Source organism: Protomyctophum bolini, assembly GCF_963924005.1.
Source record: "Protomyctophum bolini genome assembly, chromosome: 16".
Taxonomy (NCBI): Eukaryota; Metazoa; Chordata; class Actinopteri; order Myctophiformes; family Myctophidae; genus Protomyctophum; species Protomyctophum bolini.
The window spans coordinates 17,701,747-17,716,133 of NC_137877.1; the positions used below are offsets into that span (position 1 = coordinate 17,701,747).

The 14,387-nt window shown below is 42.8% G+C and overlaps 1 protein-coding gene across 2 annotated transcripts in view; it reads left to right on the forward strand.

Annotated features, from left to right (window-relative positions):
* The window catches only part of tmeff2a (transmembrane protein with EGF-like and two follistatin-like domains 2a), a 133,739-nt gene that overhangs the window by 21,145 nt on the left and 98,207 nt on the right, over positions 1 to 14,387 (forward strand). For both annotated transcript variants that reach the window (XM_080785745.1, XM_080785746.1), the window contains exon 2: positions 3,341 to 3,450. In XM_080785745.1, coding sequence (XP_080641871.1) covers positions 3,341 to 3,450 — 110 coding nt within the window. The remainder of the gene's footprint in view (positions 1 to 3,340; positions 3,451 to 14,387) is intronic.

Here is a 14,387-nt window from a genome sequence, read left to right on the forward strand (position 1 = left end):
TGTACATTCTATGAGGTTTTATTTTAATTACCTTAATTGGGAGGGAAACTAAGTGGTTATATAAGGTGTTGCTTTGGCCTCTGGTGAGCCTGCAGGCTGCTGTCTGTCCCCAGTGGACAGCTTTCCTTTACAGCTACACTGTACTGTACTTGATGCTGGCTTTAGTTTTTTCCCGTTATGCATACAAAGCTTTAACTTGACTATTAATTGTTACACAAATACATACGATTAATGATTTCATTGTGATTTTGGCATTGGATATTAATTGGAACATACATAATAAAACATGTAATTTATGTCCGGCTTTTTAGGCTCCGTAAACAAAAGTTGCACACTGGTCAACCATATGGCGTCTATTTGGTTAAAAAAAACTAAACAAAAAGTTCAGGAAACAGGAAATTGGAAAAAAATAGCCAATCTGACAGCTCCCAACGTGTCACGATGCGGCACATTGTGAGCTGGTAGATTGCCTATCTTCATGCGACACTGTCATGCAACAGAGTATAAAATAAGTGCTCGAGTGGTTAATTGAAAAGTGACATGAGCAGAGGCTAATGGCGCTAGCTAGCATTCAAAGGCTTGTTTGTGGTGTTGTCATTCGTGGCACGCAGCGTGAAGCAGATGCAGCAAATCTCTGCTGTCACCGTGACGGCTTTGGCACCCCTCATATTAATGTTATTATAAGCTGGATTTTCACCCAGCATGGAGGGGGGGCGGAGAGAGAGAAAGACAGAGAGAGAGACCACAGAGTGTTTCTTACACAGGAAAAGCTTGTAGCCTGATTAATTAAGTGTCTATAACTTAAATCACTGCTGCCGCTACTACTACTACTACTACGGGGTACTTCTGGGGAAATATGCCACCTGTGGTTCTAAAATGGGAACCAAGCTAGTGGAAATAGCCAATTCTAAAACGGGTAGTCCCAATACTTCATTCTGATTGGCTGGTTACCGTCACGTGACCGGTGTAAACTCACCGATAACCCACTCCTTCAATCACTTTGTATCAAACTGCAGCCTTGTAGCTGAACTGGGGAAGGGGAGCTGGGAGTTTGCTTTACAAACACATGCCGTGCGGGCGTCTAAGCACCGCCCGCCTCAAATATGTCTGTGAATGTGTGGCTCCAGGCAGCCCCGTAAAGATATCAAGCGCTATTCTCCCGTCACATAGGCTACTTGCGGAGCAAAACAAGGAAGTGTTGTGGCTCTGGCTCGCTCGCTCTGGTGGCGCAAAGCGTAGATACTCTTGTGAATGTAATAGTTTTATTAGGTTAATATTGCTATAATGTTTGTAACCGTTTTAGAAAAGCAATAAGCCACTCGAGGCCCCAGCTTACCGGGTATTTTACACTGGCTGGGAGGTAGAAGACCCTCCGCTGCGCGTCGGGTCTGCCTACGCTCCCAGCCAGTGTAAAATACCCGGTAACCTGAGACCTCTCGTGGCTTATTGCTTAATACTACTCTCCATTGGTTTGTTCATTTTTCATGAGTTCTAAAAGAAAAGCCATTTAAAACAATTAAATAAAACATATTGGGATAAAGCTTGCAGAATATAATATATTTACAGCGAAAGCAGAGGATTATATATACTATCAGGATTCAGGTTGGTCAAGAGGTTTATGTCCACTTGTATTTTAAGAACAGGAATCTTTCTTTCTTTCTTTCTTCAGGGAAGCCCATTGAGAGCAGGCTATCTTTTTCAAGGACTCCCTGAACACAGCATATAAAACACAATACATAGAAAAAAACCAGAAAAAAAAAACATTTGAACCACAATACAACCTCACAGTTGCAAATAAATATAGTAAATATAATATACTATAAATAAACTATATATATAATAAAACAGGTGCACCCTATCTTTATTGAGACCAATCAAACCTGTTACAGAGAGTCCTGAAGTTTGTTTCACATACAAAGTAGTGAACAAGGAATGATGGTAGCCTATTGAGTTTGGTTAGGGAGTCGGGAGTCTTTGTCATTTAGAAGGTCATTTCATATTTTGGTGGCAGCATAGTGCTATGATAATAGCACGGCAAATTATGAACACAGGGCGTTTACTGTACTTGCAGCAGCACAGTATGTCTACATTGTGGTATTGGTCCTTGTACTTAATAGGTAAATAAATCACAGTGCTTCCACCACTGCTGGCAACAAATTACAGATCAGCAACTCAGCGGTGCCACTTGTAATCAAGTCAATGTAAGTATCTGTGCACTTTAAACATGCAAAAGGCTACTCGGGCCATGTGGGCTGCTGTTCATAATAAGCAATGATTCCCTCCTCAGGTAGAGCGATAGCCTGCAGCTATAGCTGCACTGTCCATGGCATGCCCATGTGACCGCGTGATTCGATCTGGGACGCTTGGCTGGAGTCATCTGAGATGCCTAACTCGGGCTGAATCGGATCATACCCTGCCGTTTCCCCCATGCAGGACCATGTCCACGGGTCCGCTTTGCTCGCAGACTGATAGGAGCTTCCTTTAATAATTTCAGAGGGAAAATAGCATGAAGCAGTGATTCTGAAATAAATAGATAATAATAATAATAATAACCTTTTTATCTGCATCAACTCTCATGGCGTCTCTATGGGACATTCGGGCGGGACGGGAATAATTGACGATCTACAAGCTCCAAAGTCGCAATGCGTTTGCGCTGCGAGCTTTCTACCGAATAGGTCATCTGGTAGGTCTTGAAGGACAGCTGTGGTTCTCAACCTGTGGGTGTTTTTCAAAATCATTGGCCAAATTGTGAAATAATTTAAGAAATAGGTAAGATTGTGAAAATATCTACAAGGTCACGCCTCGCAAGCAACAGGTGTTGTGAGCTTGTCAGTCTGCTTGCTATTTTCACGATATTTATCTGTGGAGCCAAGTCAAACAAAAATGAATTCCCCAACTTTTACATTATGTGTGTGTGAAAAGGATGAGGACCACTGTTGTAGGACGTCTTTTTTTGGTGTAGAGGGAACAAAAGATGGGGGGACACAGTCAACTTAGTACAGTAATATCTATGTATTAAAATGAACACATTTGCAGTACGTTGCGTGGTGGTGAGAAACAACAGCAGACAGGCAGAAACCTCTTCTCTCCATATTATTTTTTGTGAATGAATTCCCTGCTACTTGATCACACTACAGCGTCACACAGAAGCATCAAAAGTAGAAGATCTACAAGCTGGTTTTGCTATTTTTGAATTTGAATCCTGAAACGTAACAGTTTTGGACAGAGAGCTGAAACACATTAATAAATGAATGAATGAATGGATGAATGAGACTCGGGGGGTGCATACAGACTACCGTTGACCCCCCCGCTGACCCCTGTTTGCCCTTTGACCCTTCAGGTTTCGACGACCGGGACACAGACCTGTTCTTGTGTGACACCAACACGTGCAAGTTCGACGGGGAGTGTCTGCGAATCGGAGACACGGTCACGTGCATCTGCGACTTCAAGGTAACACCACATCCTCCTCCTCTGACATGGTCTGGCTCTTTCTAGAGTGGTCCGGGGGACCCCCAGGGGTCCTTCAGGGGGCTCCAGAGTGGTCCTCAGCAAAATGTGTTAATAATATAGCATCACTATCACCACTTTAACCCTATGTTATACTTCGACTATACTCAACAATAGCTGATCTACAAGCTCGTGTTTGTGACACATCGAGAGCTTATAGAACATGTTCAGGATTTGTGATGAGGGTCCGTGGCCAAATTAATACAGCAAGGATAATTTATGGGGGTCTGCTTTGAGAGTCTGTGTTCTGGAAGGTGTTTCAGGTTCTGCTGGAAGTGGTTGTTGGTTATGTGGGGGATTATTTTTGGGTATGGTGCCAGGTTGTGTGAGGTGGAGGATCCACCTACTTTACTTTTCACACTGAAACTAGAACAGTCAGTGAGGTTTTATGTATTAGTATTTACCTATTTATTATTCTAACACACAAACACGCACGCACACGCACACACACACACACACACACACACACACACACACACACACACACACACACACACACACACACACACACATGGCTGTGAGACAGAGCAGATGCTATGTGCAGGACAACACTATACACGACACTACCAGACGGTCTGCTGCTATGCTGTCTGCTATTATGACACAACACCAAGGCCATCTCAACAGCTCCTCTCCCTCAAACACCACTGAAGAGCAAAGAGCATTTTGTCTTCATTAATTTTGATAGATTTTATCTGTGAGTTACTTAATTAGATTTTCTATATGGCTAACATGTTGTTACTCGTCATCTTTGATTAGAAGGCACTTTGGATCAAAGGCTACACAGTTAAAGATGGTTTGACTTGACAACATAAACACAACTGCAAAATGCTTTTTGTCTTGGGCGTCGCAGCGGCCGAATATTTGTAGTTTTGCAGTGTGTACCGGCCTTTAGGCATGACGCTGGAACCCGCCCGTGTTTGCTGTCTCTGTCCGTGCACCTTAATCTGAATTAAAAGTACCAGAAGGACTTTGGAGTGCTGGCTATTTATTTCTTACTTAGAAAGAAAGAGTGGACCTACACTAATTCGTATAAGACAGACTGTTGGCAGTAGCGAGGCCAGAGGCAGGCCAGATCATGACGCTAGCAGACAGCCTGACTGCCTCTCATGCACCATTTACTCCTCTATGGCATCACTAGACATGTTGCATTATCATCACTGTTGGTTGGGTGAAACCTTGTACGTTCAAAGCTGTTCCTTTTTTATTTGTATATAAAACAAAATAGTTTGCAGATCTGCTAATGTTGGCGTGACATATTTGAAGGAATAGTGTGAATTACCATTGTGTCTCTCTACTCAACACTACACTTAATAACTAGAGATAGTGTCGTATTGTGCTTCCTCCCTCCTCGCCTACAAAGTGATGCTCATCAGCGATGGTGAATGTAAAACCATGTAAATAACCATGTAAATAAAATGCCATGTGATAGGCGGCAGCATTTATGTAGCCTAATGTATTATAAAATATATAACCATCCCGTGGTGCTCTCTGCCAGTCTGCCTGCATGCTCTGTGCTGCTTGTCAGCCTGTCTGTCACCTCGATGCGTTAGTAGAAAGCAGGCAGCGAGCAACGGCCACAACCACGTTGTGTTCTGGAAGCGTCATTCAAAACTCTGATAGGGTTCCATGGAGGGGTTCTTCTTCTTGTATGTGGGTGACTGGTCTATTTGGCACCCCGTTACCGCCACCTAGCGACATTATAGCATTTTCATAAAGTGTGCGCTCTCGTGTAAAGGGTCAATAAAAAATGACAACGCGACGGGACTTTGCCGAGACCGTCGCCATCTGAAAGAGGCGTGAGTCTCTCACAACTGAACTTCCCTATAAAAGAGAGGCCGACCAACCAGTCCGTTATCTTATCCTTTCGACCATGACCCATTTTCTACTTTCGGCTATAAATGAAAACCAACAAAAATATCAGATCTACAAGCTTGTGATGCAACACGTTAGATCGTCAGTGTTTTAGACGAAGAAATTAAGAATAGTGACAGAAGGTTTGACTTGGAAGTAATTAAACTGCCACAATAATGAATTGAATATTAACTTAAAATAAAATAATACTCTTAATCTTGTTCTTTATTGTTTAAGTCTACTACCCCCATTTTCATCGCCCTCCTGGGATGTAATCAAGCAGATGGACGCCATGCTTGGAGAGTATTGATATCGTGCTCTATGGGACTGGATGTAAAATATCATGGACATAATTTATGTCTGCTCATGAATTTCCACATGATTCTCCATCATGACCCCCCCCCCCCCCCACAAACACACACACACACACACACACACACACACACACACACACACACACACACACACACACACACACACACACACACACACCACAGCCTTTGACAACTACAGCCGGAATTGAAAGGACCTCGTTACCTGACATAAATCTCAGAAATGACTCCAGTCTTGATAATAATGGCTCATACTTAACTATATGAACATAATCTATAATGACAAATCTAGGCATTTGGCGCAGCTATTGATTTCAGCATAAAATATGTCCACTATTCTAGATTAATAATTATGCGTGTGTGCTGCCTGCATTAATTAAAACCAGCGTTTCTCAATATGTGGGTCCGCGTGTATTGCACAGCCTTTGAACATCTACTCAATTAGGCTACATCAATTACAATATTGTACATTTTGAAAATGTTAGTGAACAAGTTACTTATTTATTATTTTAGATTTAGTCAAGAACATTATTACAAGTCATACATGTTCATATTTTATGTCTCTGAAGTATTATAGTTGCTTCTTTGGGCTTGCTGTCTAATGTTGTTCAAAGTTCAAACCAGTGTTTCTCAAATATTTCCAAGCCAAGGGGTCCCCGAATTAACTTATATCTCCGCAGACCCCCCCTGTAGACCCCCTCCCCCATCCCAAAACTTAACTTAAAAAAAAAAAAGGCAGATCTTCTACAAGATCTAGTTTCAAATAGCCTATGAATGAATGTAGTTTTAAAGTGCTCATGTGGCCTATTAGTATAGTCGCTTCTTTTAGGCTTGTTTTTGTAGACCTGGTTGCTTATTTAATTTCCCTCGCAGAAACAGACACTAATAATAGCCTACTGTCGCCGCCATGAGGTGGTCTCTACACCACTCAGGAGGAGAAAAAACAGTGCACAGGTCACACCACTTTGATTTGAGCCTTAATGTGGCTGTCTCACTTAAACATAACCCTGTGTGTGTGTGTGTGTGTGTGTGTGTGTGTGCGTGTGCGTGTGCGTGCTTGCTTGGGTTGGGAGGGGTGGATTCTCGACGCGTTCTAGAGGTCCTGACGTCAATGTCCTTGATTGCATCAAGCAAGGGTAATTCAATGAACGTGACACAAACACTTGACACAAACCCCGAGTACAGTGCTGTCACTGTGTCCTCCAGCAAAACATAATGTCCGGCCTCTGCCCGTTTAGTGTCAATGGAACGAAAATGTAATTCTAAACATGCACTCACACGGACACATTCATGAATGCACTGGAAAAGCCTTAAGTGTTTTTGTTATAAATGGAACCGAATGGACCCTTACGGCTACATTTGGTTTAATTTGTATACACTCTTTGGAATTATACTACCCACAAGTGTCCATTGCTTCCATTTGTATACTATTTCCGGTAAAACCTGCAAGTGTTCATTTTGTTCCATTTTTCACAAAACCCATAAGTCTAAGGGTGTACAAGTGGAACCAAATTGACCCTTTAGACTCAAGGTTTGTAACTCTGAGAGTCTCATAGAGATCCGCTAGCACTTTCTCATTGTACCATTGGTCTTGTGACCAAACTCAAAAGCTACAAAATGAATACATTACCAACAAGGATTTCATGGTATGTACGTAAATGAATGCACGTGGATGCCCTCAAAATGCTCTCTCTCTCTCTCTCTCTCTCTCTCTCTCTCTCTCTCTCTCTCTCTCTCTCTCTCTCTCTCTCCCCCCCCCCACACATACACACACACACAGCCCCAGAGGGAGATATAACGTGTAAGGTTGGGATGCGTGGAGGAAGTGGGTTTGATCTGGTGGAATCAATGGAGTCTATTCAACAGACCAGAGGTTCCTTCATTCAGCCACATTAGATTCACCTCACAGCCAAGACCTCCTCCCCTGCTCCCTCGCTCCTCTCCTCTCTTCCTGGCACCGTGACCAACAGCCCCGCCACGCTCTCAATGCCACAAGCTGTGTCATGCAGTGGTGTGAAAGAAGTACTGACTTAAGTAAAAAGTATCAATGCTGCGATTTAGAAACACTCTGTTGCAAGTAAAAGTCCTGAATTCGAAATGTACATGAGTAAAAGTACAAAAGTATTGGCATCGAGATGTCCTTAAAGTACCAAAAGTGAAAGTAGCCAATGCATTATGCAGAATGTCCCATTTCAAGCTTTCAAACATATTTTGAAAATAGCCAGTCTACAAGCTCACAATGTGTTTAAACAATTGATTTATCCAATCAGGAAGGATAACTCACACAGGACAACATTACAAACAAGTGAAATTGGAAGTGAATAAATGAGCAGACAAAGTTGGACCTGGCACACCGCACACTACAAACAAAGCCGATAATTGGGTAGCCTACTTTCTCCTGAGTGGCTGAAGATTAGCATTTTCTGTTTAGGCTAAAGGTGCGTTCAGACTTGGATAGTTAGAGCGGCGCGATTACATACAAAGTCAATGCAAAGACGAGAAGTTGTGCGAGTGCCGCAAATGGGTGCGGCGCGACCTGGCACAGCACAAACGGGACAAACCGAGGCGAATATTTAAATTCAAATAATATAATATAGCCAAAATACATTGTTGTCGTCAAAATCAACTCTAGATTTAGTCGACTAAAGTCATATGATATTTAGTCGACTGAAACTAAAGATGACGAAAATGTGCCTAAATCGAAATTAACACTGCGTCTAATGAGGGACGATTTTACATTTGAAGGGATGGTTGGCAACCCTAGTCACGCACAGACCATGACACACTTTAGTGTCAACTTGTCAGACAAAAGAGGTTATTGGAGATGAGCATAATTCAGTTCACTGCACTTTGATGTTAGTAGTGTTGAAGTGTTCTATGGTTTACACATGATCAGCCTCTGAATTGTCCTGATGAGATTAGCACTTAATCATTTAACACTCCCCAAGTAGCTTTGAACCATCAACTTGACAACTGGTAAACAACATTATTTGCTGATCTTTGCACTGAATGGTTTATGGAAAGCCACATGTCTCTCAGCCTTTTCAATTATTGTTTGTATTAGTCTTTGTGCATATGGTCATATTATCTATCTATCTATCTATCTATCTATCTATCTATCTATCTATCTATCTATCTATCTATCTATCTATCTATCTATCTATCTATCTATCTATCTATCTATCTATCTATCTAATCACTTTGGTATATTGTTAGTATATTCAGTTTTTCGGCGTCTCAAGTCTACACCAAAATGTCATCGCCAAAAATGGCTGATCTACGTACTCACAACGCTTCATTTTGAGCCACACTGTGAGCTTGTAGAAATGTTCACCCCAGTGGCTTATGTTAATTAATAACTCATTGTTGTTGGGGTCATGGTAGCACAGTCGGTAGTGCTGTCGCCTCACAGCTAGAAGGTCCTTGGTTTGATGCCCGCTGGGGACGCTGTGGCCACTGGGGGCGTGTTCCCTCCTCCGCGTCATCAGTGCTCGTACCCGAGGCAGGGTTGGCGAAAGGGCATTTCTGTGTGGAGTTTGCATGTTCTCCCGTGTCCCCTAGGGTAGGTAGTGGTACCCTCACAAAAACATGCCGTAATCCTGGTCTCTAAACTACCTCCCCCTGGCCAGCCGGGGCGCCTGATGGAGGGGAAAGGAACTGGTCGGAAATAACGTGTTCCTTCCACATGCTATGTCCGGCCGGGGAAACTCTCCCGTCAGGTGAAAAGAAGCAGCTTGGACTCCTCATGCATAGAAGGAAGCAAAACAAAATTGTGGGATAAAACATTTAAAAAAATAACTCGTGTTATGATGTAGTGACTAGGCAATACAATAGACTTTGCTCCTAACAAAAGTGAGGAGCAAAGTGCTTTGCAATAGCCGGCAAGAGCAAATCAAAGTAATCTCATAGAATTTCCACACAAGCTTTTCCTGTGTAAGAAACACTCTGTAGTCTGTCTCTCTCTCTCTCTCTCTCTCTCTCTCTCTCTCTCTCTCTCTCTCTCTCTCTCTCTCTCTTTCTCTTTCTCTCTTTCTCTCTCTCTCTCTCGCTCTCTCTCTCAGAACAGCTACAATAGAGTAACAGATTTGATTATTTGCAAAGGGAGCTTTGTTCATTGGAAGACACTGTGCTTTGGGGATGGATGGCTTTGGGTATTGCGGCCTGCCTCTCCCATTGCATCCTCTTTTGTGGAGCAGAGCAGGTGACTCTGTTTTCTGATGAATGTGAGATAGAGTGATTTAATGTGGGATGTTAGTGACGTGTACCGATGCGTCACTGTTGGCAGTAGCCAGTGGTGGACAATGTAGGCTACTCAACCTCACTGTATAGTCAAAGTATAGATAATCGTGGTCAAATATTACTCTACTAAGGATGAAGTCTAATTTGTACTTGAGGTTAAGGGATTGATCACCCAAAACAATTCTCTTTTATATCTCACCCCATGAAGCCTTGGATTCTTGCAGATTGTTTTGTTTTTGTCGCATTCCTATTCCTATTATTAACCCATATACTGCCTCCTGCTAGACACCGAGCCGATTTCAATGCAGCACACGCTGGACTCATATCCTGTCTGGGCATCCATCTTTAATGCTAAATAAATAGCGCCAATGCTAGCGAGCTAAAATGAAGCCATCTTTGCTTTAGAAAGCGCAAATGTTTCCATCTAAACCACTGGATAATCAGCAAAGACCTCCGAACATCGCGCATTTTATCCAAACCATGGAGAGCTCCGTAGATTTCGATTTATTCAGCTTTTTAGTCAGCCTGTATATAGGGAGGTGAACGGCAGCGCGGTTGCGCAATCCGGTCTAGATTCGCTAAAGAAGGAAAGGCCAAGCCAAAATAATAATACAAAAAAAGAAATCAGCGATCTGGTTTGATATCAATAATAAAGCTTATCAGACGGAATATTACACCAGAAGCAGTTACTGGTTGGATTCCTTATGACGGAACGTTCCGCCAGGAGCAGTAAACCCGTTAATTTGATGCCCATAGGTGTATCCGGCAGGAGACTCAAAGTGCGCTTGCGCAAATGATATAGCAAAGTGTGTGTGTGTGGTGCGGGCTCTTAAAGTGGACACTGATGGTGGCACTGGGAACTTGGATTTATGCTAACAGCTAGCAGCACAGAAATAATTAAGACATGGGCTTATAGAAACATGCTTACCATCTGTTTTAAGTAACATGACTAACTGTGTTTTGACACAAACCGTGTCGTTTAGGTTCATGAAATCACTGCAAAGTACATGTCAGTATATTATGTCGTCTGTGTGGTAAGCTAGTAGTAAAAACAAAACTACCGTTATCAAATTATGACTGCTCTGGTCTGGTTGATTGCAAAACTACCACCATCGTTATTTTTAACCAATCTGTATGGTACAGTGTGTTATTTAATACATTACAATCATAGACTGTAAAAAATATGGATGGAATAAAACAGACAAAGTGGAGGATTGCCTCTTGACTGAATGTGCACGACAGTTACATGCAGCAGTGTGTGATTTTTTCCCCCCCAACCGGTTGCAAAGGATTGACTGCATTAAAAACATTCCACTTCATAGAGCGACCTTATCTGCCCTCCCAGACAATAGCAGCTTACTGAGTCTGTTGGTGAAAGCTCACGTCAGTCACACGGCATAGGAGCAGAAATACATTCATATATATATATATATATATATATATATATATATATATATATACTGTATATATATATATATATATATATATGACTTAGCTAGTAGATTCGCTATTTCCACCCACAACAAGCTCCTATGAGCCAGACCGTATTGAAAGGAATTACCATTTGAACGACTGATCCAACTTGTGACTGTATCGACAGCCCGGCGGCACGCTCGCTATAACACTCTTAAAACGTGCGGTAAATGCACAAACCCCCCGACCCCCCCCCCCCCTGCCATCAAAGACCTATATAGTGCAATGCATAACAGCATTATTTGCACCCTGTTAAACTAAGGGCCTAAATCGTCTGAGCTGCTCCAGTGCCTTCTTGTTCGCATGCATAACAGCCTTTGTATCGCACGGATCACCTTAGAAAGAGGGGGGGGGGGGGGAGCAAAGCAAAGGATAGGATCGGGAACATCGTAACTTCAGGCCCACTTTATCGACTGGGAGATAATACAGTTGCGTGAGGGGTTTAACACCTGACCCCTTCCAGCCAGTCAGTCAGCAACCTTTCAGCGCCCGGCCGCCAACCAGCCAACACTGGTTTTTGGGACGTAGTACGTACAGTACTCGACTCAACTCGATTGTATTTGTGTAGCACATTTAGCATGACCAGTTCAACCAAAGTGTTGTACAGGTTAAAAGAAAATAAGGAGCAAACAATGCAATATAAACAAACATTAGACAACATGAATATAAACAGGCATTCGAAAATATAGAGCAAAACAGTGCAATATAAACAGACATTAGTAGGCAATAAATAAGCACAAACAAGTTTTCCCAGTGAGGGAAAAACAGCACTACCTCAGCTGACACTAAAAGCCAAGGAGAAAAGTAACTCTTAAGCAAGGATTTAAAAGTAACTATCGACTGGACAACTCGAATGTGTATGGGCAAATTATTCCAGAGCCTGGGGGCAGCTGCCGCGAAGGCCTGGTCACCCTTAGTTATTATTATTTTTGGTCGCCAGCTCATTAAGCTTTAGCTGGTCGGCCGACCTCAAAGCTCTAGGTGGAGTGCAGTGCAGCATAGGCAGCGGATTGGCGGCGCACATGGCCGCCGTTCTAGCATTAGAAAAACTAGCTGTGCCTGTCGGTCACCGGCCTACTTGGAGCAATGCAGTCGGGAACAATCAGGAATGCACACCCCACCATAAACCTGTTATATCCTTGTCATACACTTAGAACCCGTTTTAACTGTGTCTCTTTTGTTCCCATATTATGGAGCTCTCTCTGTATAGCTGTCCGTACCGTACCGCACCGCACCGCACTGCACCGTACCGCACTGCACTGTAGGCTCTCAGAAAGACCAGCTATTACAAAGTCCATTTAACTCAGAGTGTTGGGTCCGTCAGGGTTAAAGTGACACTCAGGATGTTGCGAGAGAGAGAGGCATGCACGCACGCACACACACACACACACACACACACACACACACACACGGTCCCAGTGTCGGAGTCAGCAGACCGTCGGGGACCTCCCGACAATGCAGACCCCATTCCATATATTTGCATGAATTTATCATATGCAGGGCTGTGAGGTCTGCCCCGGACCGTACAGTCTAATGGTGGCTCCGTTTCCTTCATACATGAACATAGAGCATAAACAATGTCAGGGTGAATGCCACACAATGATGATGACTATTCATCTGCGGTTAACCGCTTAAGCCCTATTTCAAACATATAGCTAAAAATAGCAGATCTACAAGATTTTATTGTAATTTTTAATGTCTGTCTATGTGTTGGTCATGTCCTTGTCTATGTGTTAGTCACCTATGTGACGTTAAAAAGCACCAGTATGTACCATTCGGGGCCAGTAGGGGCGCTGTAGTACTGCACTGTTGCCTGCTAATGAAAGAGATAGGGGGGGGGAGTATAGACGGGAGTTGCACCACTCGGTTCACATTGATTGGTGATTTTTCTCCAATTTATAGTATTTGTGCCAGTGGTTTCAAGGACCTCCAATATTGAGAGTGAATTGGAGGTCTTTAGTAGACTAAATGTACAGTTGATTCTGACCCATTGGGAAGGACTGGAAGTACCCTCTTTTAATGCATGCGGCTTGCAGAATTGACCAACCTGTTGCAAAAGAAAGGGGAAAAAATCGACCTTGGGTGGAAAGACTCAAGAGGATGTGTGAGAGAAGAATACTTGGCCAAAGTCGAATCTAAAGAATGGGGCTTTATCTCTGTGAATCCAGGCCTTTTGTTCCTGGGAAGGTCGTGTCTCGGGAGCTTAACCCCAGACAAAATTCAAATCCTCTATTAAATGGCCTCTTTAGACTCTTTTCTGCTGCGTCTGTTTTCAACAAAGTCGCCTTAGTTCAAAATGCCTAAAACATCGATAGAGAAGTAGAGAACGGAAGTCTGACCTTGCTGCTGCTATAGAGGTCGTTAGGCCGCGAGTTGATTATGTAATATAAGAGCTGTTCCAAAACCAAAAGTAAGCAAATTAGCCTCGCAATTTTACTCATTTTGAAGCATCAATAGGTGAAAAGAGTTAAAAGAAGAAATCACACTTGTGTGAAGTGAGGTGCGCCTGGTAATGTTTGTTTAAAGTGCTCTAAACAAACATTAGAAAGTCCATAGACTTGGCTGTCATATGACGTAATTTCAAAAGCCAGACATTGGAGGGGCCAGCGCCCCTCACACTTGTGTGTGAAGTGAGGGGCACCCACTGTGGCTTCACTGCTTAAGGCAAACATAAAGTCTATAGACTTTGCTGCCACATGACGTCATGAGTGGGGTCGCGATGTGACACATTTTTAGTTCATAGATCTGCTGCTTTTGCAATTTTTGAATTTCAATCCGGAAAGGTTTGACCATTGTGCATGTTTGAATACATTGTATTTGCATGTCACCACAGCACTGCTTTCATATCCCTCTCCACTGCAGATGGTCCATATGAACCAAGCAAAATAAAATCAACTCTTTAAAGAGGCAGATTTTCTTTTTCTTTTTTTTGGTGGAAACGTGGTTATATACAGAGATAGTAACTGCGAGTTAACTGCTAAA